General features: G+C 42.9%; 1 protein-coding gene across 2 annotated transcripts in view; it reads left to right on the top strand.

Annotated features, from left to right (window-relative positions):
* The window catches only part of xrn2 (5'-3' exoribonuclease 2), a 55,941-nt gene that overhangs the window by 31,214 nt on the left and 601 nt on the right, over positions 1-24,126 (top strand). For both annotated transcript variants that reach the window (XM_083642522.1, XM_083642521.1), the window contains 8 exons: positions 872-969; positions 2,592-2,671; positions 2,794-2,850; positions 3,760-3,828; positions 4,551-4,694; positions 7,240-7,358; positions 16,152-16,215; positions 18,374-18,551. In XM_083642522.1, coding sequence (XP_083498648.1) covers positions 872-969; positions 2,592-2,671; positions 2,794-2,850; positions 3,760-3,828; positions 4,551-4,694; positions 7,240-7,358; positions 16,152-16,215; positions 18,374-18,551 — 809 coding nt within the window. The remainder of the gene's footprint in view (positions 1-871; positions 970-2,591; positions 2,672-2,793; positions 2,851-3,759; positions 3,829-4,550; positions 4,695-7,239; positions 7,359-16,151; positions 16,216-18,373; positions 18,552-24,126) is intronic.

Here is a 24,126-nt window from a genome sequence, read left to right as displayed (position 1 = left end):
GAATTTTATTGAGTTTTTGGGGGGTCGTTTTGTTTGGGGGCCGGATTGAGATGGTCCAGGGGCCAGGTCCGGCCCTGGGGCCGCATTTTGCCCATGTATGGTAGAGTACAATCCTTAGTGTGCGTTTTTTTTATAACCACCCAGGTTAGAGGTTCGCTGAAGTGTTTTCTCTTTTCAAAATAAAAGCCCTGTGATGCTGCCACTAAGATAACAACAGCAGTTCAAAGTTTTATCTGTCACATGCCAAGGTACAATGTAAGGTAAGCAAAGCAGTGACATGAGGGTTAGACTCGGCTGCAGGGCAGGCCGTGCAAAACCGATGTATTGATATAGAGAGGCAAAGTGACCGCCTACTTCCTGCTTCAGCACTGTACCAGAGACTTTCATCCGTTATTTATTTTCCCATGGACATTTCGTAAGATGCTTATAAAAATACTTCGTCAAACCAAACGGTTCAGATATATTTAGAATCGGGAGAGACCATAGAACATTTCACTCCGACCAAAACTTAAAAAAAACAACACCTACATTTGTTTTCCTTTAAATCCGCGATTTGTTAACATTTTGGTCCGATGTGGTCTCTCCTGTTTCTAAATATATCTGAACCGCTTGGTTTGACGAAGTAAAACTATTTTTATAAGCATTTTACGAAATGTCTATAGGAAAGAAAATGGAGGATGAAAATTTCTGGTACAGTGCTGAAGCAGGAAGTGACGTTCCACTTTGGCTCTCTATAGTGCATTTGGCGGCAAATATCGGCCACTTCTGTGGTATGATGGTTGGATATATTAGTTTTTCTATCTTCTCCCTCCATCTAATCCAATACAGTCATTCTCTCCAGTAATCAGCTGCTGTTTTGTCTTTGTTCCAGTGAGAAGAAACAGTCTGGGAAGTGATTTGCTGTTTGTGGCAAAGACCCACCCGCTGTCTGACTTCATCCAGGAACTGTACCGTGCAGAGTCTCAAGAGGTAAAGAATCTGACCTCATGCTTTACTAGGGATGTCACGATACTAGAATTTCTACTTCGATACCGATACCCAGGAAAATATCGATACTCGATACCATTTTCGATACCACGGGAAGCGGGGATGACAACACATCAAGAGGCATAAAAATAAAGTTAGACAGATGGACTGACAGACGCACACTTCTCCATAATCTAGGCCTGATCAAACGTTGAATTTAGACAGCAGATTACCGCCACTCTAGCCACCAGAACACTTTAGCTTGTTGAAGCAACAAAATCAAGTGATTTTTCATTCAAATAAAGCACTGATGGTATCAAAACTGTTGCAAATGAGTATTGTATCCATTTACGGTAACTTGTTTTAGTATTGATACTTTCGATACTATCGATACCTGTTGCAAATGAGTATTGTATCCGATGCAAATTTTCAGTATCGATACTTTTCGATACTATCGATACTTTTGACAACCCTATGCTTTACCTCACACAACCTCAAACCCAATACAACCTCGACAGCCAGCATTGCAAGCAGCGGCTGGTGTCTGTCTGTACAGTCAGGCAGTTGACTGATAATTTACACACATTAGAAGAATTATGTCTCCAACATGATCTCATTGGTTTACGATAATTATACCAAGATAACACTCTTAATTTGGCCATGATATATTTAAGCAATATATCACGAGAGCAAGTGTGTTGTGGTGAATATATCCCCCTGATCAGTTGTTATCCCACGAGGCCGCAGGCCGAGTGGGATAACAACTGAGCAGGGGGATATATTCCACAACACACGCTGCTCGAGTGCTATATTGCTTTTATAAAAGGGTTCCAAGTATAATAATATAATAATAATAACACTATAAGTCCGACTGGCATGGTATTCTGAGAGTCAGTTGAAACACTACTGTAAGGCGGGACCTCTAGCAAGAAGATAGACGTGCGGGTGATTTGATTGGATCGTTCTGGAGACTGAAGTCGACATTGGCCAATCCTGGCGCTTGCCTGGACTTTTTACAAAGCCCGACACCAGAGCCATATGCCCACACCAAGTAACGTTACGTCTTATTTAGAAATGCGGGGTTAAGAGTGAGGGCGCGCGAGAGAGGGGTTAAGACATTAGCCCGCGTCTATTCTTGTACAAAACATCATTTTCTGCGAAGTATTAGTAAAGTTAGAAGCGAAGATCGATTCACAAGGATCTGAACAGCTGTCTCCGCCATTTTGTTTTTGAGGTACTTTTAGTAAGAGAGTTGCGCCATCATGCGTCCGACTAGTGACCCTCCATACAGCAGATCAGGAGAAAGCTGTTTGGCTCGAGTGCAGCGCTGCCTTTTAGTAAGAGAGTTGCCATGGCAACCAATAACCCATGGCCATGGGTTATTGAACTCTGTTACTGGAATTATACAATGGCTGTGAACCAATCAGATTGCTTGATTTGAGAGAGCCATTTTATAATGATATTTAATGATACACGTTGCATCTTTAAGGATCACACTAAACGATGTAATTAGTTTTACAGAGATATTGAAAGTTGCACCATAGATTAAAAAATAAATAAAAAAGTCCAAAAAGCATACTGTACATTCATGAACTCTGATCATTGATGTAACTTCTGTCATCCAGAGCACTGAGATGCCTGCGGAGCTTTGCCATGGAATACAAGGTATATTAGACCTGGATGACAACCCTATTCTACCAGAGAAGTAAGGAAACGCCCGCTTTATTATCACTTCTGTACATTTCCTCCCAAGTTCCCAAAGAGACCTGTCCACTGTGATAACTTTGTTCATTCGTTAATTTTTGATTGAACATCTTCATCTTTTAGGGCAGTGCAGTCTCCCATCCCAACGCTGCGTGACATTTCACAGAACAGTGCGATTGGGTAAGAACCATCTTGATCTATATCACTGTTCCACAGAAGATTTTGTCCTATTTTCAGTAAACATTTTAGTTTTGACCAAATTGAAATATCTACCTTAAATATTCTTGACAAAATTGAATCGGTGAAAATTCAAACAGATTGTTCAATTGTTAAAGCATAGTTGGTATCTTAGTTTGAACTGAATTTGGATATCCGGTAAAGCCTTATTCCTCTGTCTCAGGCAAGGCATTCTGGGAAATGTAGGAACTCCTAAACTGAAGTAGAAGTTAGGGATGCACAATATTGGCATATTATCAAGCCAATAAATGCTTTAAAATGAAGCGTCGGCCTGAAACAAACATTTCTGCTGACATGACAGGCCGATAAAATGACGCTAACCCGAACCCAGGAAGAGCATCATCCAAGCTGGTTTAAGTAGGATGAATCTTAGTTTTGTTTGAAAGAAAATGTTAAGTAAAACATTTCAAGTTTGTACATAGCCTAAGTTGAAGTAGATTTATTTTGCCGTGTCTGTGTACATTTTGAAAAGCTTTGTATTTATCATCTGCCAGTGGGCCATCATTCATGATATTAGTAGGCATAAAAATGTGTTAATTACTCTACAGGAGGGACTTGATGTTCTCTGAAATTAGGTGGATTTTTTTTGTACGTATATCGGTATTTGCAATCGGCCAAAAGAGTTGAAAAATATCGGATATCGGCAAAAAAATCCAATCCTAAAAGTAGGGTGAGGTAGAGTGAGTTCACCAGAAAAGTAAATGACAACAATTGACCACCAAACGTACTTGAGGAATGAACTGAACATCACAGATGGCTGCCTGAGATCTGTCAATGGAAGAGGGTCAGACAGGGAGACTGTCCTTAGTGTAAGTAGAAGCTAGCGTGACTCTTTTTCCTCCTATTTTCCAGAGTGAAGTTCAAGGATCCACAGTTTGCAGACGCCTTCGTGTTCAAGGCCGTCGTCCTTTCTGGAGCCAAGTGAGGGTTTTGCTTTGTTTATAACCTTATTTTCATCAGGCACCGTTTTGCTGAGCAAGTGATGCACTTGCTCTTGCTCTTACTTTCTCAGCTTCACGTTCAAACCGTTTCATGTATTCTTCACAACTGGGAGCTGCCCACTGCAAATCTGGGAATGTTTCTTGTCAGATATGGTATGATGTAACAGAGAAACTGTGATCAGCAGTCATCCTTCTACATTCTCTCATTATGTTCACTAAATTAAATTAATTAATTAAATATTGGTGAAGTTGAACAATTCATCAATTTGCTGGGGACACCCTGGAACCCCCTCAAGGACCCCTGGTGGTCCCCGTGAGAACCACTTTTTATGCCTCCGCTGGCGATAGCCAGGCCGGAGGCATTATGGATTCGGGTTGTCCGTCTGATGGTCGTTAAAGCGATATCTGAGGAACGCCTTGACGGAATTTCATCAAATTTATCACAAATGTCGACTTGGACTCAAGGATGAACTGATTAGATTTTTGAGATTTTAACGCGATATCTCAGGAATGCCTTGACGGAATTTCCTCACATTTGGCTCAAACGTCAAAGTCTGGACAGCCATGGATATGTCGACTGCTCACGTGTTTTGGCGGAGATATATATTCCTGGTGCGGTCGTTCTAGTTTAGAATGCTAAAAGGATATTTTTATATCAAAAGATCACCTAAGCTTTAATTCTCTGGTTGATCTGCTTTTCAGGATGCCCACTAAGGTGCTGAAGCCTGGGGACTGGGAGCGGGGGAACCGTGGCGGGGGGAACCGTGGTGGATTTAGACCCCAGCTGGGCTTCAACCCCAACAGGCAGCAGGCTCACCTGGACCAGTCTGGCTTCAGGGCTCTGAGGTGAGTCGTCAGCTTAACGCTTTACAGGTCAAGAAAACTGGACGAGTCGTAGCCCTAGAATTTGTTTTGTTTTGAGAAGGACATGCACCCACAACATGTTGAAAATATCGTTCTTTTTTTAAATGTCAAGCTCTGCCACTGGTAATTTAGAATGAAAATGAAATGAAAACTCATCTCAGTGTCATCTCAAGATGATATGATTTATCTCTTGAATGCCAGCCTTCGAAGTACCACAGACTATTTGTTTGTATTTGTTCCTTCAAATGAAAATATAAGTTTGAAGAAGAAGACGAACCGGACGGACAAACACGTCTTTTTTTTTGGTCACACGACACCTATTACAACACACGCATGCGGCCGGTGAAATACAGTCTGCTAATTTTGACCCAAGAATGGCAGTGGTGGCCCAACGGTTAGAGAAGCGAGCTTATGACCGGAAGGTCGTCGGTTCAATCCCCAGGACCGGCAAATCTGGCTGGGGAAAGTGAAATGGCAGTGCTTGCCCCTCCCTCATTACCACCACTGAGGTGCCCTTGAGCAAGGCCCTTAACCCCAACTGCTCCAGTGGAGCTGGTCAGTGGCCAACAGATCAGACTGTGGTTGTACTGGTCAGCTTCCAGGTATGAATGCGTGTGTGAATGTGAACAGGGCACTCCTGAAAAAGAGAGCATTACTCTCAGTGAGACTCTCCCTGTATAAATAAAGGTAAAGAAATGGCCTGCCCTTCCTCCGGGGGGCAGCGAGGAGCAGTGGGCAGCTACACCGTACAGCGCCCGGGGACCAGCTTCTGCCATCGTCGCTGGTCAGGCGGCGATCTTATTGCATGTTTTTAGTGGGGGTTCATATATGGAGGAAACCCCTGGGTTGTTCAAATGACCAGTGTGTCAATATATGCAGGATTGTCAATCAAATATCTTTTATCCTGTACTTGAACAGGATAAATTATCTTTGATTTCTAGTGGACCACTTTATGTCCACTGGAATTTCACACAAATCAGGTACACAAATCAGATTTCAGGATCATCTTCTGTCATGCTCCACACACAGGTCAGGGAGTAGATAACTATGACAAATAAAATGTATTGTAGAAAAGTCTGGAAACTTGCCCACCCCTACCTGCCCCTGAAAGATTTGGTCTTGTGTAATATTCGTTCATAGTCAGAGGTGCTAACTAGTGACTGCTGAATCAAATTCAGATCTGCAGAAGTACAGTATTTTAAAATAGAAGCTGTGGATGAAAATGTGTTGTAAATGTTGGTATCCCCGTAACGGTCCCCATTAAACATCCGTCCTCGATTATGATCTAAGCTCTCTCCACACATTGATATTGTGATTAAGGAATGCGAATAATTGAACATCTGGTTCAGTCGTACTATAGCATGTTTGGGAATTAATTATGCACAGATTTGAAGAAACAATGTATTCATATTTTTCCTTTTTTCCTTCTAAACCCAAGCCCTTAATGCAGTAATTTAGGCAGTTATTTGCCTTGATGGGGCCAAAACAGGCAGGTGCTCAGCCTGGGAGGGAGGCACGGATGATTGTAAGGAGGTTTGTTGCTTTGATTGCAAATTAAACCACTATTCCAGAGACAGCAGTGTGGTATGGCTACACCCCATATATCAGGCCAATATCAGGTTTTTACTAAATATCAGATATCGGCCAGTCATCTCTGATATCAATCAATTCAACTTTATTATCTCCGAGGGGAAATTCTTGTGGTAGCTAGATGCATGAAAAGACACAATACATGAACGCACAATAAACAATAAACGGCACAAGAAGAGAGAAAACAAAACAAAAAAACAACAAATATAGTCACAGCTGGGATTATTCTTCCCTGACCACAGCTACAGAAAAATAGTCTGGATATAACGACATTTTCTTTTCTTTTCTTTACACATTATATTAGTTTGTTTAATTGTTCAATAATAAGGTACAAAATATCAGCAGCTTCAATGCAAAAATGGTAGGAAAACATCAGCCTTCAAAACACCATGTCGCTCGAACCGTGAAATACTCTTATGTAACTACAACATTTTATGCCTTAAACCCAATGTACACCAGATGAGTTATGGCTCTGTTGCGGATCCGGTAAAACTGCTGTAACAAACAGAAATGTTTATAGATGGGCTATGCATGCTGTATGAAAAAAAAATGCACCTGTTCTATTTTTGACAGATCCTGCATGTATCTGACAGATTACATGGCTAACGCAGCCGGTGGGCATAGGCCATAAGTCCTCCTGTGTAGCTCTAGGGGCATGTTGATGTGTAGTACTCTGACCTTACATACTCTGACTCAGTGCTTTAGTGAGCATGTTGATGTGTAGTACTCTGACCTTACAGACTGTGACTCAGTGCTTTAGTGAGCATGTTGATGTGTAGTACTCTGACCTTACAGACTGTGACTCAGTGCTTTAGTGAGCATGTTGATGTGTAGTACTCTGACCTTACAGACTGTGACTCAGTGCTTTAGTGAGCATGTTGATGTGTAGGACTCTGACCTTACAGACTCTGACTCAGTGCTCTCTGTCTGCCTGCAGCCACAACCTGGGCAGAGGCCAGCATGGAGGAGGGCAGTACAGCAGCGCCCCACCGCCCAGCAACTACAACCAAGGAAACTACCGACAGCAGAGCGGAGGTCAGCAGCCACAATTCTCACGTAAGACACACACACACACACACACACACACACACACACACACACACACACACACACAGGTTCGTGGTTGCTATAATAGAAATGAGCAACACTGCTGTAACTTGTTTTTTACCGATATATATATATTAATACTGGTTATTGTCCCATCTCTCCTTCCCACATTACATACAGACATCAAGGCCTCATATTCAGTGTGATGTTATGGTGTCACACTGGATCATGCACTATCATAGGTGTTTCTATCCATTATGGATAATATATCCAAATTCAATACAGTGAGTATATCGCAATACAAAACTGTGTCAGTCCTTATGTTGTGTCAGGAACACCAATGGTGATATCAGCTCCATGTTATTCTGCTGTAGTCATCACTAATGACACTCTCGACCATCACAGTTTCACAAGCTCTCCATCCACATGATATTATTGTTGTTACTTTGTAATGACATGTTTAAAGTGTTGTTTACAGTCGAGCAGCCAATGGCAACGCTAGAAAGATTTGTGTCTCAGAAATAAACACAATTCTGCAGTCAGACTTTTATTTTTCTCTTGGTATTGAATCGTGACGCATCGGGAGATAAACCCATTGTCCATTAGGGCCGCACAATTCATCCAAATCGCAATATGGCCGACTGCAATTTTCAAAACGCACGATTTCGCCGTGCTGCAGACATGTCCTGGCCTATGCATCATGTTCTACAGACTTCAGAAAACGTAGTTCTTCCAAAGAAAATGAGAATACTGATTTAAAAATAAATAACCATTCCCTCTGATACTGCAAATCATATCACAACTGCAATATCAGTTGCAGATACTGGCTGATATTAGACTGATGAAACGCTGCTCTGTCCTTTGTGTTTAGTTCATTATATCAGGGAAACGATTAATAATAAACTCATTAGCAGCTCCTAAAAGCTATTCTCAGTTTAAAGCCCATGGCACACCAAACGAACATTCTCAAACAAACACAAACAAACACGAACAAACACGAACAAAGACAAATGTTCGTTTGGTGTGCCATAGCTATCTGTCCTTGTCTGTTCGTGTTCGGCGATGTTCTGTCATGTTTGCCAGGATTTGACTTGTTCAATCTGGCGTTGTTCGCTGTTGTCTGGTAACTTCCCATGTTTTCAGTCGCGTATCCATGGAAACGGAGCTCACGCATGCGCGCCTAATGCATGCGGTTGTCTGGTCAGTTTGGTCAGAGGCAGAGCCTCCTCTAAACTAACGTTACACGCGACGCAGCAAACATACGTTTCTCTGCCAACCATGTGCCATCACACTGGGCATCAACAACACTAGCGGGAGACTTCTCCCATGCACTCCCACAAATAAGTAATGTTATGCGCAGCAAGGTTACATAATGAGTAGGGATGTCCCGATCACATTTTTTTTGCTCCCGATCCGATCCCGATCATGTGATTTTGAGTATCTGCCGATACCGATTTTTCCCGATCCGATCTTTCGGCAATGCATTAAGAAAAAAGAAAAGAAAAAACTGCAATTAAGTTGACCCTTAAGATTGTTTTTTTATTTAACAGTATCCAACTAACTATCCATTATATCCAACATGGATATGGCTTTTTTATTTAACAGTATTCATTATATCCAACATGGATTCAAAATTTAAAACAAAATAAAATAAAGCTTATCAGTGGTGCACCACAAAATAACCATGTAAACTAAAACAAATGATGTGCAGAATAGTGCAATAACAATGTAAATCAGGAAATGCGTTTGTTTTGGTAAATTCTTCTGCTCTGTGCGACACTAAATAAATGAATGATGATATGTAATTTAAAACCAAAACTAAGGCCTCAGGATGAGTTTAAGACGTGAACATGGTCATGTTTGTTGAAAAAAAAAATTTTTTTTTTTTTTTTTTTTTTTTTTTACTCCCGATCTTTTCCCCCCGATTCCGATCTTCTAAAAATCACGTGATCGGCCCCGATCTCCGATCACGTGATCGGATCGGGACATCCCTAATAATGAGGGAGAGAGAGAACATCCATGACGGCTAACAGCGAGCTATGCTAATAACTAGCTAGCCGTTCAGAAACACATGTAAACAGCCGTGTGATCACTGAGAACGTCAGTAAAATAAGGAGAGAGCTGCAGGTGCTTATGCAGAACTAGTGCACGATTAAGTGCACAGTGGGTAATGACCCGCTGTGATGAAGAATATAGAGAGATTAACCAGGTTGATAGCAGAGAAAACACTGTTGCAGCTGCCATCAGCAGGACCTCCAGGCTTCAACTAGCGTTGCCTGTCACATGACGCCTTCATGGTCCCTCCATAAAGTCTGCAGAAAGATGCAGTTACCTCACCTCTCTCTCAAGAAGCGTCACGTGAGTGTGGCGTTTAAGGCCATCTGTCACTACAAAAGAAATAAACTGGGTGTATCATTGTATTACTTGACAGATGTATAACTAACTTTGTCAGTCTGAGCCATCTTCTATGTGCTGTAACACAGTGCAGTTTCTATTTTTCTGGTGTTTCTTTTTTACATGTTTGGGACTGTTGTGCTGAATATGTTTGGTCGGTGTGCCATGCTTTCAAACAATCTCCAACATCTGCCAACATTCACAAACAATTGTCTGTTGGTGTTTGTTGGTGTTTGTTTGAGAATGTTTGATTGGTGTGCCATGGCCTTAAGAGTGCTGCAGCGTGTCTCTCTGACAGGTCGCAGGTTCAGTTCCCACACTGGCAGAGACTGACTGTGAGCAGCCATGAGCCTGCCCAAGTGCCCTTGAGCAACACACTGAACCTGCTCATTGTCAGCCACTCTGGATAAGAGCCTAAACGCCCTAAAATGTAAACATAAAAGATGGATAGATGGACGGATACTTTTATTAATTCACTCAGGGCGGGGACGATGGGGTCACTTTGTATAGCCAGCTGCCAAACTCTTGCCTTTCTAAGACGCAAATAATTGTGTTATACAATTAAATAGCCCCCTTTGTTGGGCGCCGGAGGGGTTTTGATTGGCTCGTCACATATGGAGGGCGAGTTTCTGCTTCCCAGCTCCTAATCACGGCCCCAGCCTCGGCCCCACGGCCCTCCGACGGCACTTCTCCGGGTTGACTTTGATGTGCCAATTTGCAAGCGGATGAATAATCTCATGTGCCCGCTGATGGCGTGCGCTGATGGTGTGCGGGGGAGTCACGGCTATTCTGGTGCCACTTGATGCAAATGGGGGGTTTTGGCTTCTCCGGATGGCGGCAGCGCCTCCCTTTGGCCTCTGCCGCTCCTTCTCCATGTTAAACTTGCCAATTAGCTCTCTAGGACATTCTTTTTTTAATCTGTTTTATTTTTTTCCTCCTTCTCCTTTGGGTCGTTATTGTGGAAATAGATATTTTAATAAAAGGTAGTCGAAATAAATGAGCATGGCTCGTCTGTGATTGTGGGGCCTTTTCTCTTCCCGCAGAGGCAGATTTTTTTTAATTTTCTCAGCTCAAGTGCCTGGAAGAGAAATATGTAAGTGGCGTTTATGTCCAATTTGAATTTGGCTGATTTGGTTTGTATTAAGTACGAAACCTTTGACGTTTTGCCGACGCGACGACAGCGGGCTGTATTTAGGCCCCAAAGGATTTTAGAATTGCCTCAACGATTTGATAAGATTTTTATCTTTAATAAATAACAGAAATAACCTGGAATTTTACTATTCCAGCTCCTGTAGCAACAGTCTGACTGATCTTACAGTAAAAAAAAAAAAAAAAAAGGACTTATGTGGACGAACCATAATATTGGAAACCCAAGGAATGTGATTAGCCAGACAAGTAGGCCTAATTCTGCAACAGGAGGCCAGAAGCTTGCTTTTGTCCAGATAACACTTTCTCAGGGCCAATCCTCTGCTGGGCCAGTCAGCAGCAGGGCTTTTGTGTTGGGGGGGGGGTGGGGGTCCCGGTCACTACGCCCCCCACAGCCCCCCCACCCTGTTTGCTGATTAGCGTTGTGGGAGAGCGGGCTGGTAATGAGACTGTGGAGTGTCTCTGCTGGACACAGTGGCCCCTCTCATAATAGCATCCGGGAGGATCCCGTTTGATTGGCTGTGTGATGCGGTCTGAAGAGGGTTGAAACCAAAGTTAACTTCCCCCTTTGACAGCGCAGCTACCTCCTGCCGTGATGTGTCAACACGCCGCTCTGAAACGCGCCGCGCAGCTTTGTTCACCGCAACCAAACCAGCCGCTGTTTAATAACCAACCGGTGAGCCCTCTGCTGGGGGGCCATTGTTGTGTTGACACTTTGTGACACCAAATATTAACCAGGGCAACAAAGTAACGTTTTCATCCAGGGCCCACAGAGGCTGGTAAGCTGCAAAACTCCTCCTACTTTTCACCAGCCAAAGACATTTTTATAACGGAAATACTTACTTACTTGGTAGAAGATCTGAAATGAGAAGAAGGCACCAAATGTGTTTTTTTTTTATCTCTTTATTGGTGAAAACAGTACGGTACTAAATACAATTAAATTCAGTTGCTGACAGTGTTCTCAGCGCTTTTTCGTTTAAATCCCTTCACGAATACGAATGATGCAAATGGCGTTCTTACTCAGTGTATTTTTTGGCAAATCAGGATCTGTCATGCAACTCAAAACAATAGACAGAGTACAAATGTTATTTGCATTGAGGCCTCATGTTATTTTAGCTGCGTTTTCCCATGGCCACAACCTCAGCAGTCCAGGAGTGTGTTCTCTTTAGGTAAACGTTTCATGTCAGCTACAGCCCAGCATTTACTTCCATTTGGCCGTTTGGTTTTAATTCCCCGTGCTGATTTTAACTGCTGTCTCAGAGTTAGTTGTATCCTCATAAAAGGGCCACCAGGGATTTCAATATGAATTTTCTGTTATTATAAGGGGGGAGGGGGCTTACTACCAGCTGCTGCTGCTGCTGCTGCTGCTGCTGCAGCAGGTAGGCATTAGGGGTGGGAATCACCAGATGCCCACGATACGATACTAAAACGATACTTGAGTCACGATACGATAGTATTCCGATATCGCCGATATTGCGATATATTGAATATTGCGATATATTGAATATTGCGATATATTGAATATTGCGATATTTCGATATATTACGATTTCTTACTTTTTCAACTGCAAATGATGTCACCAAAGGAATACTTTGTCAACATCTGGTTTATATAAGAACAATTTTTCAGTCTGTACATCTGACTTCAACCATTTTATTGCAGCAACATTGTCAAGTAGACAGACCAACAACTTTCATAAAGTCATGTCATAGTTGCATGCACCTGACAAACTGAACTATTTGTTACAGTCTACCTACAGTCCACCTTAACTGGATGTGTGTGTGGACTACTGTACTTAGGTAGTTTTTGAACAATGCAACTTCACTTACACAAAACATCTTGTGCAGCCCATTCAGTAACTGGGGAATTTGTAAATTACTGTTATGACAAAACTGTTACTGTTAAAACAAAACGAAAATATGCTACCGTTTGTTTACTGCTGGCCTTGGAAGTAAAGTTTATAGTAGCCCGGTGGCCTGGCATGGCCTGCAAAAAAAAAAAAAAAAAAGTTTATGTTTTTTGCAATATCGATACTTGGCGTCCAAATATCGATACAATATCGTCAGGCAAAATATCGCGATACTATGGTGTATCGATTTTTTCCCCCACCCCTAGTAGGCAGCCTTCCTTTACTTGGCTGGTAACATAGCAAAAGATGGTGGGTGAATGTTGGTGATCTCGTGTGGCCAGTAGATGAAAAGGTCAGTTCCTCCCCTGGTTATCAGAGCCAAGATGGCTGGATGGGGCTCGAGTCATGGAGTCGCTGAACTAATTGAAAAGGTTTTGGAGCGAGACGTTTAGTTGTTGAGCGCTGTTGTAATCCTGGCGTTAATACAGTGAGCGCAGTGTGTTTTCAGGCTTTAAAGCGTAATCCTTTGTTGGCTTTGGTCTGCCGCAGACTGCAGGCCTAATACACTTTCACATCATTGTTAATTAAGGAGATTGACAGGTGTCTCCTTGTAATTCCCTCTTTTGAGGCATCGCCGGACGATCGGGGACCAAGACGAGAATGTTGTGGACTTTCTAATTGGAGCCCGACTGGGTGGTCCTCCACAGTCCACTTAGGGTTTGTTGGCTGAGGAGATAATCAAACATGAAAACTGAATGACAAAGCGAAACGATGATGCGCTGACAGCAGTCTGCCTGCTGGGCTGATAATTGTGCGTTTACTACTTTTTGTGGCGGTCAACAGAAAACGTGTGGAATATTTCCCCCCTTCACTTCCCCTCAAGTCTTCACATCAAAATGAAAATAATGTTGCTCCTCCACTCCGTGCTTGGCGTGCAGCACAAAAGTTTGAACAGCACCTCTATGAGATAAAGAGACAAAATTATATTTCAGCCTCTCGTTCCTGTGCCGGGGATGCAAACGAGTCTCGTTTAGGTGACAAGTCACCTTTTTGATCCCGGAATAGGAGCATTTCTGAGTGGTTTCATGTCTGCCTCGGTATCCGTCACCTTTTTCACACTCCATGACTTTGCATCCCTGACGTTACAAAATGTCCACTCGGGTTAGACCAATGAGAAAAAAGAGTGAGATACGCACGTCCAATCCCAGGTTAGGGGCAGGTGCTGCTGAGCTGAACTGGAACAGTGAAGCAAAAAGAATCAAACCGCTCGCACACTGCAGCGCTCCGTTTCAATTATTTATTGCACCAGTGAGTGGCGTTTGGAGCTAGATGCTCTTCATCAGACTAAAGCGAGTGTGTCTTTAGTGTCTTTAGTAGCGAGTGTGTCTTTAGTAGCGAGTGTGTCTTTAGTGTCTTTAGTAGCGAGTGTGTCTTCAGTGTCTTTAGTCTGATGAAGAGCGTCTACCTCGAAACGTCACTCACTCTATTTGGTGCAATAACTAATTGAAACGGAGCCCTGCAGTGTGCGAGCAGTTTGGTTATTTTTACTCGGGTTCCACTGACATATTGGAGTGGTGATTAGAGCCTTGCATTCTGGCCCGAGCCCGCTTTCCACATCACCAGCTTGGACCTGGGCCAGGCCCGGGCCTTCACAAATGTCCTTATCAGCCTTCTTGATCCCTGAAATACTGTATGTAGAAATGGTCAGATGTAAGGACTTTGAATATCTGCGCAAAATAGCACCAGCTTAAAATGCAGAAATGTTAGTACCGGCATTTGAAAACCCATGTTGCTCAAACGCTAAAACATGTTAGACTAGTTAAACTAGACTTTATTTATTTATTTATTTATTTATTTATTTATTTATTTATTTATTTATTTATTTATTTATTTATTTATTTATTTATTTATTTATTTTTTTATTTATTTACTCCCCAATTCTACTCGGCCAATTCCCCCTGCTGCCCCGGTCGTTGTTCCACCCCCTCTGCCAATGTGGGGAGAGTTGTAGACTAGCACATGCTTCCTCCCATACATGTGCAGTCGCCAGCCGCTTCTTTTCACCTGACAGCAAGGTGTTTCGCCGGCAGGACGTAGCACTTGGGAGGATCACTCTATTCCCCCCAGGTCCCCTCCCCCCGAACAGGTGCCCCCCCCGACCGACCAGAGGAGGCACTAGTGCAGCGACCAGGACACCTTAATCCGACTTCCCACCCACAGACACGGCCAATCGTGCCTGTAGGGACGCCCGACCAAGCCGGAGGTAACACGGGGGCTCGGACCTGCGACCCTCGTGCCTGCCTGGTAGGCAGGGACTCTACCGCTGCACTACCCGGGCAGTGCGGGCCGGCCACCCTAGACTGATATTTCTGGGCAGAAATTGAATGCTTGTAATTTTGGAGGCATAAAAATGGTTTAGTTTCAATCAATACAGGCACAAAATATCGGCTATTGGCAGCTGTAACGCAGACATTTTCACTACGGGCTGTCGAGAAACTTCCCATATTGTTTTTTGTTTTTTTACACCCAACTCCTGTTGGAGGTCAGCCTTCTCCTCCCGGCAGCCTTCACCCCGCCCCTGATGCTCCGCCCCTATAAACAAACAAGCCCGCGGCTCGCAGCTGGTCATCGCCGTGGCAACAGTGAACCTGGAAGAAGCTGTTCACTCCCCCCCCCCCCCCCCCTCTATTTTTTTGTAAGTGTGGCTTTGTGAAGGGCTTGCAGCAGCGATGGAACCAGGGTACTTGAGGCATCCACAATGCTGCAGGCCTGAATGCTTATTTCATTTTCTCAACAAGAAATGCAAATGTGGCGCTCTGTACCGCTGCCCCCCCCCCCTCCCCTCTACACACTCCATCCCCATTCCCGCTCCAGAGCCTTAGTGCAATTCAACGTTTTGAAAGAGCTTAATTTTATCATGACAACTGATTCGTTCTGTATCCCTACAAATATATATTTATATATTTTTTTATATCTGAGGTTACGGCTGAAATGAATTGGGTTAATTAGCATCCATGTTTAATGGCAAATCCTTCTAGTGTTGCTTGCAAAACAATCAACCTGGAGGATTTTCTCAGGTTTCAACACTGTTTAACTTGCCGGGACGTAGACTCAAGTTGAGGTGAATTTGAAATATTTACCTGCTTTGTATTTGTATCGTGCTGTGGTTTTCAGCAGGTTAAAATGTCAGACAAAACATTGGAGGAAATGGCTCTCGACAGCCTCTCCGTAACACTCGGATCACATTTGAAACGTATCGGGCAGCACTCTGCGTTTGGCCAGTTATTATTTGGGGCGAAAGCGTTGTGTTTACGCTCGGGACCGACCAGTGGGGCTCCGCGCTCTTTAGAGAGACTTCAAACTTAGCTCAGCAGAAACCCACTTGTGAAAATGTGCTCTTTTGTTCTCCGCAGATTCCAGGCAGAACAGTTTGCTGGGGGCGCCTCCCCCCTTCAACCCGCAACCCCAATTCCCAAGGTGAGTCTTTTCTTTCTTTCTTCTTATCTCCTTCCTTCTGTCGCTGTGGGAAGTTGCCCGTCAACGTGCCGACGTAAACAGTTTGGTTTCAACAAGCACTGTGTTGACGTTGCATAGGAACATTTCTCATCCGTTCAACGCTCAAATCCATTTGGGGCGAAAGAAATCATCATTTATTAAAGTCCAAAATGGGATTTAGTCTGTAGCAGTGTTTTCATTTTGCTCACCGAGGACTTAATTTAGCCACCCTCCTATACAAAGTAAGATCAATATTGATTTATTTTTGTTTTATTTTTTATTATTTTATTTTGGAGCTACCCTTTCCAGGGCGGTCTTCTGTCGGTCGCTGTGGTTTTGGTGCAGCGATAGGTAGGTCCTGGGCTTTTCTTGATAGGTAGGTCGACTGTGAATTCAACATGTCACGGTCCTGGGCTTTTCTTTTTTTTTTGGTCTGGTTGTTGGTCAGCGTCTAAATCCCCCTCCCTGTCTTTATACATGAGCCACTGCCTCTGCGGTTTGGGCCACTCGCTATTGAATTAAGATTTTTTTTTTTCTTACCCTTTTCCCGGCGCGCTAAAACAAATTTCTCTCGAGGAGGTTTGTGCAACTTAATGAGGCATCACTAATGCTGTTGGAAGCTGTATCATCTCGGCTCCGTGGCCGCGCAGTCCACACAGACCGGCTATTGATTCTGGCTCCAGACCTCTCCAAGTCCTAATCAGGTTCTCTGGTTCAACTTTTCAGGCCTGCCAAGGCCCATTGTGGCTGGCCGTCACCTCAGGTCAGTAGTTATTAGCGGCGACTGAAAACAGTTTCTTTAACTACTTAAGACCGGACCAAATGAAATGCAGAGGGAACTTGGAGAGAGAGGGATTATGGATTCTAAGTCTGCCGTTGGGCAGAATGTGACATGGTTCGGTAATGAGGGATGGGGGCGGTCGATCGTCTTACTTTCTTCTCTCCTCATTGTCGCCAATAAGAAGAGACTTGAATATGGTGGCTTTGCTCTCGGGTCGTCACATTGTCCGGAGGCCTGTTTGCAGAGCCGCGGTGCGCGCCGTCCGCTGGGCGCTCCTCTGCCACTGGCAATGCGGTGGCCTCATTTTCGGGGGTTGAGGGCGATCGGAGCCATATGTGAATATGCTTCATTTCATACTCCTGCGTCCTTTCATGTGCGTCGGGTGCTAAGTCAGCAGGCAGGAGAGGCCGTTTGGTCCCTTTCACAGCTCCAGCCCTCAGTAAATGCCTGACCACGAGGTCACGTCAAGGCTGTGCCAATAGAAAATTAAAAGGCTTCTCCTTTTTTGATCGGGCAGTCCGACGTGTTTGACTGTTTGCGTAGGATTTCATTAAGCGAATAAATCTAAACTACTACTGAGGCAAAACAAATAAAACTTTTTAACATGTTAACATTTGATGGGTAACTTGTTTCACTTGTATATTAAAAAAGAAAAGTACTTCTGACCTATATCGGTCAATAGATAGAACATTACACCAAATATATTATGAGTTATAAATTTACACTGGTGCCACCCATCCAAAATACACTTTAATGGTACAGGAAGGTAAGGCATTGTGGATATAGCTTGACTGATTTTTTGAGTCTTTTTCTCGTACTCGCTTCAAAATAACATTTCATTCTGACAACAAACTACAGTAACGCTTTACAGCTTTCACCAGTGTAGTAAAGGTGTAGTAAAACTGTGTATTAACCTATTGAACTGTGAATAGACCCTCTTAAGTACTCAAAGAAATGTTATACTTTTGTGATTAAATTAAAACTGATTATACTTCACAAATGCAGTTGTGTGTACTTAATACTTTTCCCTATGTTGATACATGGGTTAATACATTGTCTCATTGTGATGTTTTACCAGATGTATTAGGTACTGTTTTGAGCTACAGTACATGTTGAGTAAAAAGCATTATGCAGAGTTCTTTTTCAAAATGACATATCGTATTAGGACGAAATCTTTACCTGACGTTTATCATTTAATACCTCTAAAATGTAGGCCAGAATATTTTCCATGGGTGAATACACAGGTTGACCGTGGAATAAAGTCATTATACACAACAGTATTGGCAGACTTGTATTTGACTAAGTGTTGAGCTGTAGTGAACTTTGTGAAGCTAATGTGGTTGTGTTTGGTGTGTCCAGGCAGCAGTATGGAAGCGGGGGCGGAGGCGGAGGCTGGGACCGCGCCATGCAGGCACAGCCCTCTGCCTACCAGCAGAACGCCAACCGAGGAGGAGGAGGAGGGGGAGGTGGAAGCTACAACCAGCGCTACGATAACCGCAGAGACGACCGCAGAGACGACCGGGGACAACAGCGTCAGGTAAACAGTTCACTCTCTGATGGTTCGCTGTATGCTGACCGCTTGTGGGCGTATCCTTTCTTAAGTCCCACCCCTTTTCATTCCGTGTTCCAATAACAGTTGGGCAAGCTTGGTACCCGGCAGAACCTCTGTCAACTTTCCCACTTTCTGTTATACTAGCTAGATATCACCAACGACACACATCTGTTGAAAGGTAATGTTACTAAGTCATATTACATGGCATCACAATCTCCACAGACACATTACATTGTTTAAAGTCACATCTTAAAGCCCCCCTCCAGTGTATTTTGTCATTTTTAAGATATTTCATATGTTTCTGAGTCATGTCCTCACCATGTTGATTAGCCACACTGTTCGCCAAATATTTTTTTGACAAATAACCTAATGTTGTGCTCAAAGTTCAAAAAAAGAAGGTGTTGCTCAAATGTAATGATGACGGGACTGAATGGAACGCTATAGTGATACGTATGACAATTCAATCCTGACTGAGGACAAGCTGGCATGTTAACTAGCTGTTAGCTACGTTAGCTAAGCCCACTGCCTGCTGCTGTAACCACTTGGCCGGGCTCAAAACGCCACTGAGTGAAATCATCCATTGGCTTGTTAACTATTTCGAGTCACGCTCTTTCCAATAAGCCCATCAGCTTTGAAATCCATAGGACGGTTGTTGATATCTCAGCAATAATGTGGCTCGCAGCTAAGCTAACGTTATGGAGGGGATACTGTTCATGGCATAACTTCTGCTGTAGCGCAGACTAGTATTGAAGACAAGAGACTAAGCTCTTGTGCTTTTTTTACAACAGCGCTGCCGCCATGATGTTGCAGTGGAACAACCTATTAGCCTTCGGTTCTTATCAATGTAAGATCTTTGATGCAGAATCAGATGACGTGCGACTATACAGCAAGCGCTCATACAACGTTAGGACGTTTGAAATAGAACATCAACCGTTAAACAGGTAGAGAACTGACTGGAGCGGCGCTTTAAGTTAGCTAATTAGCTAGCTAATGTATACCTACATAAAGAGGAGTTACCGTAATGTCAGATCTGCCTAATGATAATTCATGTCATCCTAAAAAGATATCGGCAACCAACCTATCTATCCTTTTCCAAATCCCTTTATAACATTACGACAGAAATAAGGAGGAAGTTGGTGATCTGGCATTAGGCTAACTCCTCTTGATGTAGCTTTACGTTAGCCAGTGTTTTGCTAACATTCGCTAACTTAAAGTGATAATCTCTCAGATTTCAATTTAGTTCTCTTGGGTGACACCTATGGCGATGAGTGGTAATTGCAGGTGAGATCCAGACAGTGATGCATATTATGTGACATTCATCATTCAGTTTGTTCGGCCATAGTAACCAGTAACCACCCGTAATGCTAGCAGAGACCAGAGAAAATGTGCTTGTTATCCTACAGTAACCTACAGAGTGAGTCTATTGTGTTAGCTCCGCCCACCGTGTGAACCTACAGTAACCTATCAGAGTGAGTCTATTGTGTTAGCTCCGCCCACCCTGTGAACCTACAGTAACCTACAGAGTGAGTCTATTGTGTTAGCTCCGCCCACCCTGTGAACCTACAGTAACCTACAGAGTGAGTCTATTGTGTTAGCTCCGCCCACCGTGTGAACCTACAGTAACCTATCAGAGTGAGTCTATTGTGTTAGCTCCGCCCACCCTGTGAACCTACAGTAACCTACAGAGTGAGTCTATTGTGTTAGCTCCGCCCACCCTGTGAACCTACAGTAACCTACAGAGTGAGTCTATTGTGTTAGCTCCGCCCACCCTGTGAACCTACAGTAACCTACAGAGTGAGTCTATTGTGTTAGCTCCGCCCACCCTGTGTCACCACAGACTACAGTAACCTACACGGTGAGTCTATTGTGTTAGCTCCGCCCACTCTGTGTCACCACAGACTACAGTAACCTACATGGTGAGTCTATTGTGTTAGCTCCGCCCACTCTGTGTCACCACAGACTACAGTAACCTACAGAGTGAGTCTATTGTGTTAGCTCCGCCCACTCTGTGTCACCACAGACACCAAGTTCATAAATGCTGCAATACTGAAAATGCAAAGGCTTCCATCAATGGGCCATAGGCTCAATCACCATTGTGTTAAGTCACTTATCAGATAGATAGTGACTAGGGATGTCAACGGTTAACCGTTAATCGATTAACCGTCGCTAACGTCGTTGTTCGGTTATTGCTGTCGGTCTATCAGTTAATATAATTTTTTTTTTTTTTTTTTTTTTTGGTCTATTTACTCAATGAGCTCATGCCCAAACAAGGCGTGTCTAATTAGATGCTGAAATGTTAATGCTTTTTGTGTTAGAAATTCTAACACAAAAAGAATTTGTGTTGAAATGTTGATGCTTTTTGTTAATGCTTGTTAATGCTTTTTGTGTTAGAAATTCTAACACAAAAAGCATTAACATTTCAGCATCTAAATAGACACGCCTTGTTTGGGCATGAGTTCATTGAGTAAATAGACACAAAAAAAAAAAAACATTTTTTTTTTTTTTTTTTTTTAATATTAAAAAATTATGAATTAACCGATAGGTTAATCGATTATTAGCGTCGGTTAATCGAAAGTGAAATTAACCGAAAATTGACATCCCTAATAGTGACTTAACAGACATTTATTGACGTGAAAATCTTTGAGATTATCCCTTGAAGATGAGACTATATGTAATGTGTCCGTGAAGATTGTGTTACAATGTAATATGACACTAATGTTACCTCTGAACAGACGTGTCCTTGGTTATGATATGATGATATGATAACAGGAAAGGGGAAAGTTGGCCAAGGTTCTGCCGGTAGAGCAAAAAGGGGCGGGTTACCAAGTTTTGATCAGGCAAATTGTGTAGTTTTTGCTGGTGTGGTATTATTTGGTAATGTCACATCATTTTGATGAGTTGACATAGCTAGCAAGTGCTGATTAGCCAGCAATAAACGTAAAAACTCGACAAAATTGCTTGACAGCTTCACATCGACTCCAACAATGGGTTAATCATTCGCTAAGCCTACAAAATTATATAAAGAATGATAAAAGTTGTAGAGAATCGGAACGCTCCATTTTGAACTACTGTTCATACTCTTAAAAAAAAGACAGTGACATATTCACTGCACTTCATGTATTCGGTATGGGTTCACGGTTCGAGCCATGGACTTTTGAAGGCTGATGTTTTTGCAATATCTTTGTGTTGAAGCTAACGATATATTAGTGAAAATTGGCCATTTTTATTCCAAGTAGTTAGAATTTTCATTTAGACCTTAATGGGACACTAAACTGCAGTGTGAGCAGCAGGCTGACCCTCCTCACCTGTTTAATGGAAGGGAAACTGTGGGAGACATTACTGCCTTTTGAATGAAGATGTAATATACAGGGACCACAATTGACCAATTAAATTAATCAATACATATCACAATTTGACGTCAGGTTTCTCCATCACATCAGCATTGGATGATAGCTCATGTTTAATAAAAGGCCAATATCTCGGTTTAACCCATAGACTAAAAAACTAAAAAGAAATTATTTCGTGTGTGATGTCACCCATTGGTTTGTGGACTCGAGTTTGGCATTTTGACCATCGCCATCTTTCTTTCTTCTTCTTTTTGAGCCAGAAGCAGCTAACGCAAGAGCAGGGCGGGTTTCCCACAGAGCCGCTGGCTATTCGTCCGTGATCGACGAGCTACGTGACTACGTCACTGCACAGGCGACCTGTCAATAACGCCCCAAAGCATAGTCTGTTTTATCATCTATTTTACTCTCAATTGGATTATAATAAAAAAAAAAAAAATACAATTTTACGTACAGTTGTCATTATGGCAAAATTAGCTATAGGCACCAAAACAGTTTTTTGTACCAGGCTATGATGATCATGTTTAGTCGTGCAGCAAAGTTGGGCATTTTAATTTTGCTTCATTTTTGGAGTGGCCATTTGAGGAACTGCTTGTTTTTGGCACTTACGCATTGGCCTCATTTTTTTAATCCGGAACTTCCCCCTGGGCCTAACTTGTACTTTTGGACAATGACAGCTTGTGTCAGTGGGTTGAATGAGATGAGGTTTAAGGCTCAGCAGTGAGGATGTCTCTTCTAACATTCTGCCGGCTGTGTGGAGGCTCCTCTGGACTGTGCTCACTTTCAGAGCAAGCTGAGAAAACCACAAAGACCAGAGAAGAGCCAGTCCTCTTCTTTTAAAGACCGCACTGACCGGAGGTTCAGTTTGAGGCTGGTCAAATTTTACATGGTCTCCCCTGATTCTAACTATAGTTGAATCGCTTGCTTTGACCAAGTAAAACAATTTTTATAAGCATTTTACGCAAGGTCTATGGAAAAATGAATGGTGGATGAAATCCCATGGAGAGGGAGAGGGGGTGACTCTATTGTCGTTAGGCAGCCAGACCTGAGCCTACGTTAGCCTACGCTAACGTTAGCTTCAGCGTAGCGCCGAGATGGCGAACAGTAGACAGAATATCGGGTTTTCTTCATGCAGTAACAGGCCTTGAAACCTTTTCCTTGTGGCTGAGTGTTCCTGTAATATAGACAGTTTAAGACCGTTTCTACTACATTTCTAGCGTTTCTAGAGCTACTGGGTGCTGCTCTGAGCCCAGAGCATTCTGCTTCCGAACGTCACATGACAAACGCGTGACTCTTAAAGAGACAGGCGCCGGTAAAAAATGATCAATAATAAACTATTTTCGACTTTCAATAATAAAAGTCGATCTTGATAATAAAAACTATTATTCGAAAATTCTAAATCCGTTGCCCATCCCTACTGTTTTTATAGTTGAATACAGCTCAGCCGATCCCTGTAACGTTAGTAGGCTAAAGAATGGACCCACTCGCAAAAATAAAAGTACTCCCAACAGCGAGAAAAACAACAACGAACGTGCGAAGCCACATATTATAAGCCAAATAATGTAGCTTACTACTTTGATTATTACCAAATAAATCTAGAAAACGTAAATATGGAGAAATGTGTGAAAAAGACACAAGAGCAGCAGCTCTGGCAGGCTGCAGCCTGGGGGCTGGGGCAGCACTTTGAGCGCAACACAAGTCTTCCAACCACGTGCCGACTTCTCCACGTCCCCCGGTAGGCGTCGACGCGATAGTTGTATGGACACGTGTTCACGTCGACGAGTTCATGCAACCCCTAATAATGACCACGGAACCATTCAAATAGCAACTTTTCAATCAGAAAAATTAAACACAGATGTTGTAAAGTGTTTTTTTTATATGACGCAGTAGAGCTGGACAATTTGGTTGAAATCAATATCACGATCAGCGCCAGGAATCATTTTCTTCCCATACCTCATGTAGTCAGTTTTTAAATGAGATGTGCTTGTTATCGTCAGAGGGCAGAATTGTGTCATGATTTCCCAAAAAAAACACCACATCATCACCATATGATTCCACTGATAAAGGATAACATTGAATTACCGTTCAGCCCTACAGCAGCATTGTACACAATGAATTCAAGTTTGTATTCAGCAAAAAAGTCTTCAAAGCACTTGATTTGAATGCTGGGAATGTTAAAAGCCTTATTTGCCATTTGAGCCACAGAAGGAAATGCA

The sequence above is a fragment of the Poromitra crassiceps genome (genome assembly GCF_964638095.1).
Source record: "Poromitra crassiceps genome assembly, chromosome: 9".
Classification (NCBI taxonomy): domain Eukaryota; kingdom Metazoa; phylum Chordata; class Actinopteri; order Beryciformes; family Melamphaidae; genus Poromitra; species Poromitra crassiceps.
This window is presented reverse-complemented; position numbering and strand designations above follow the sequence as displayed.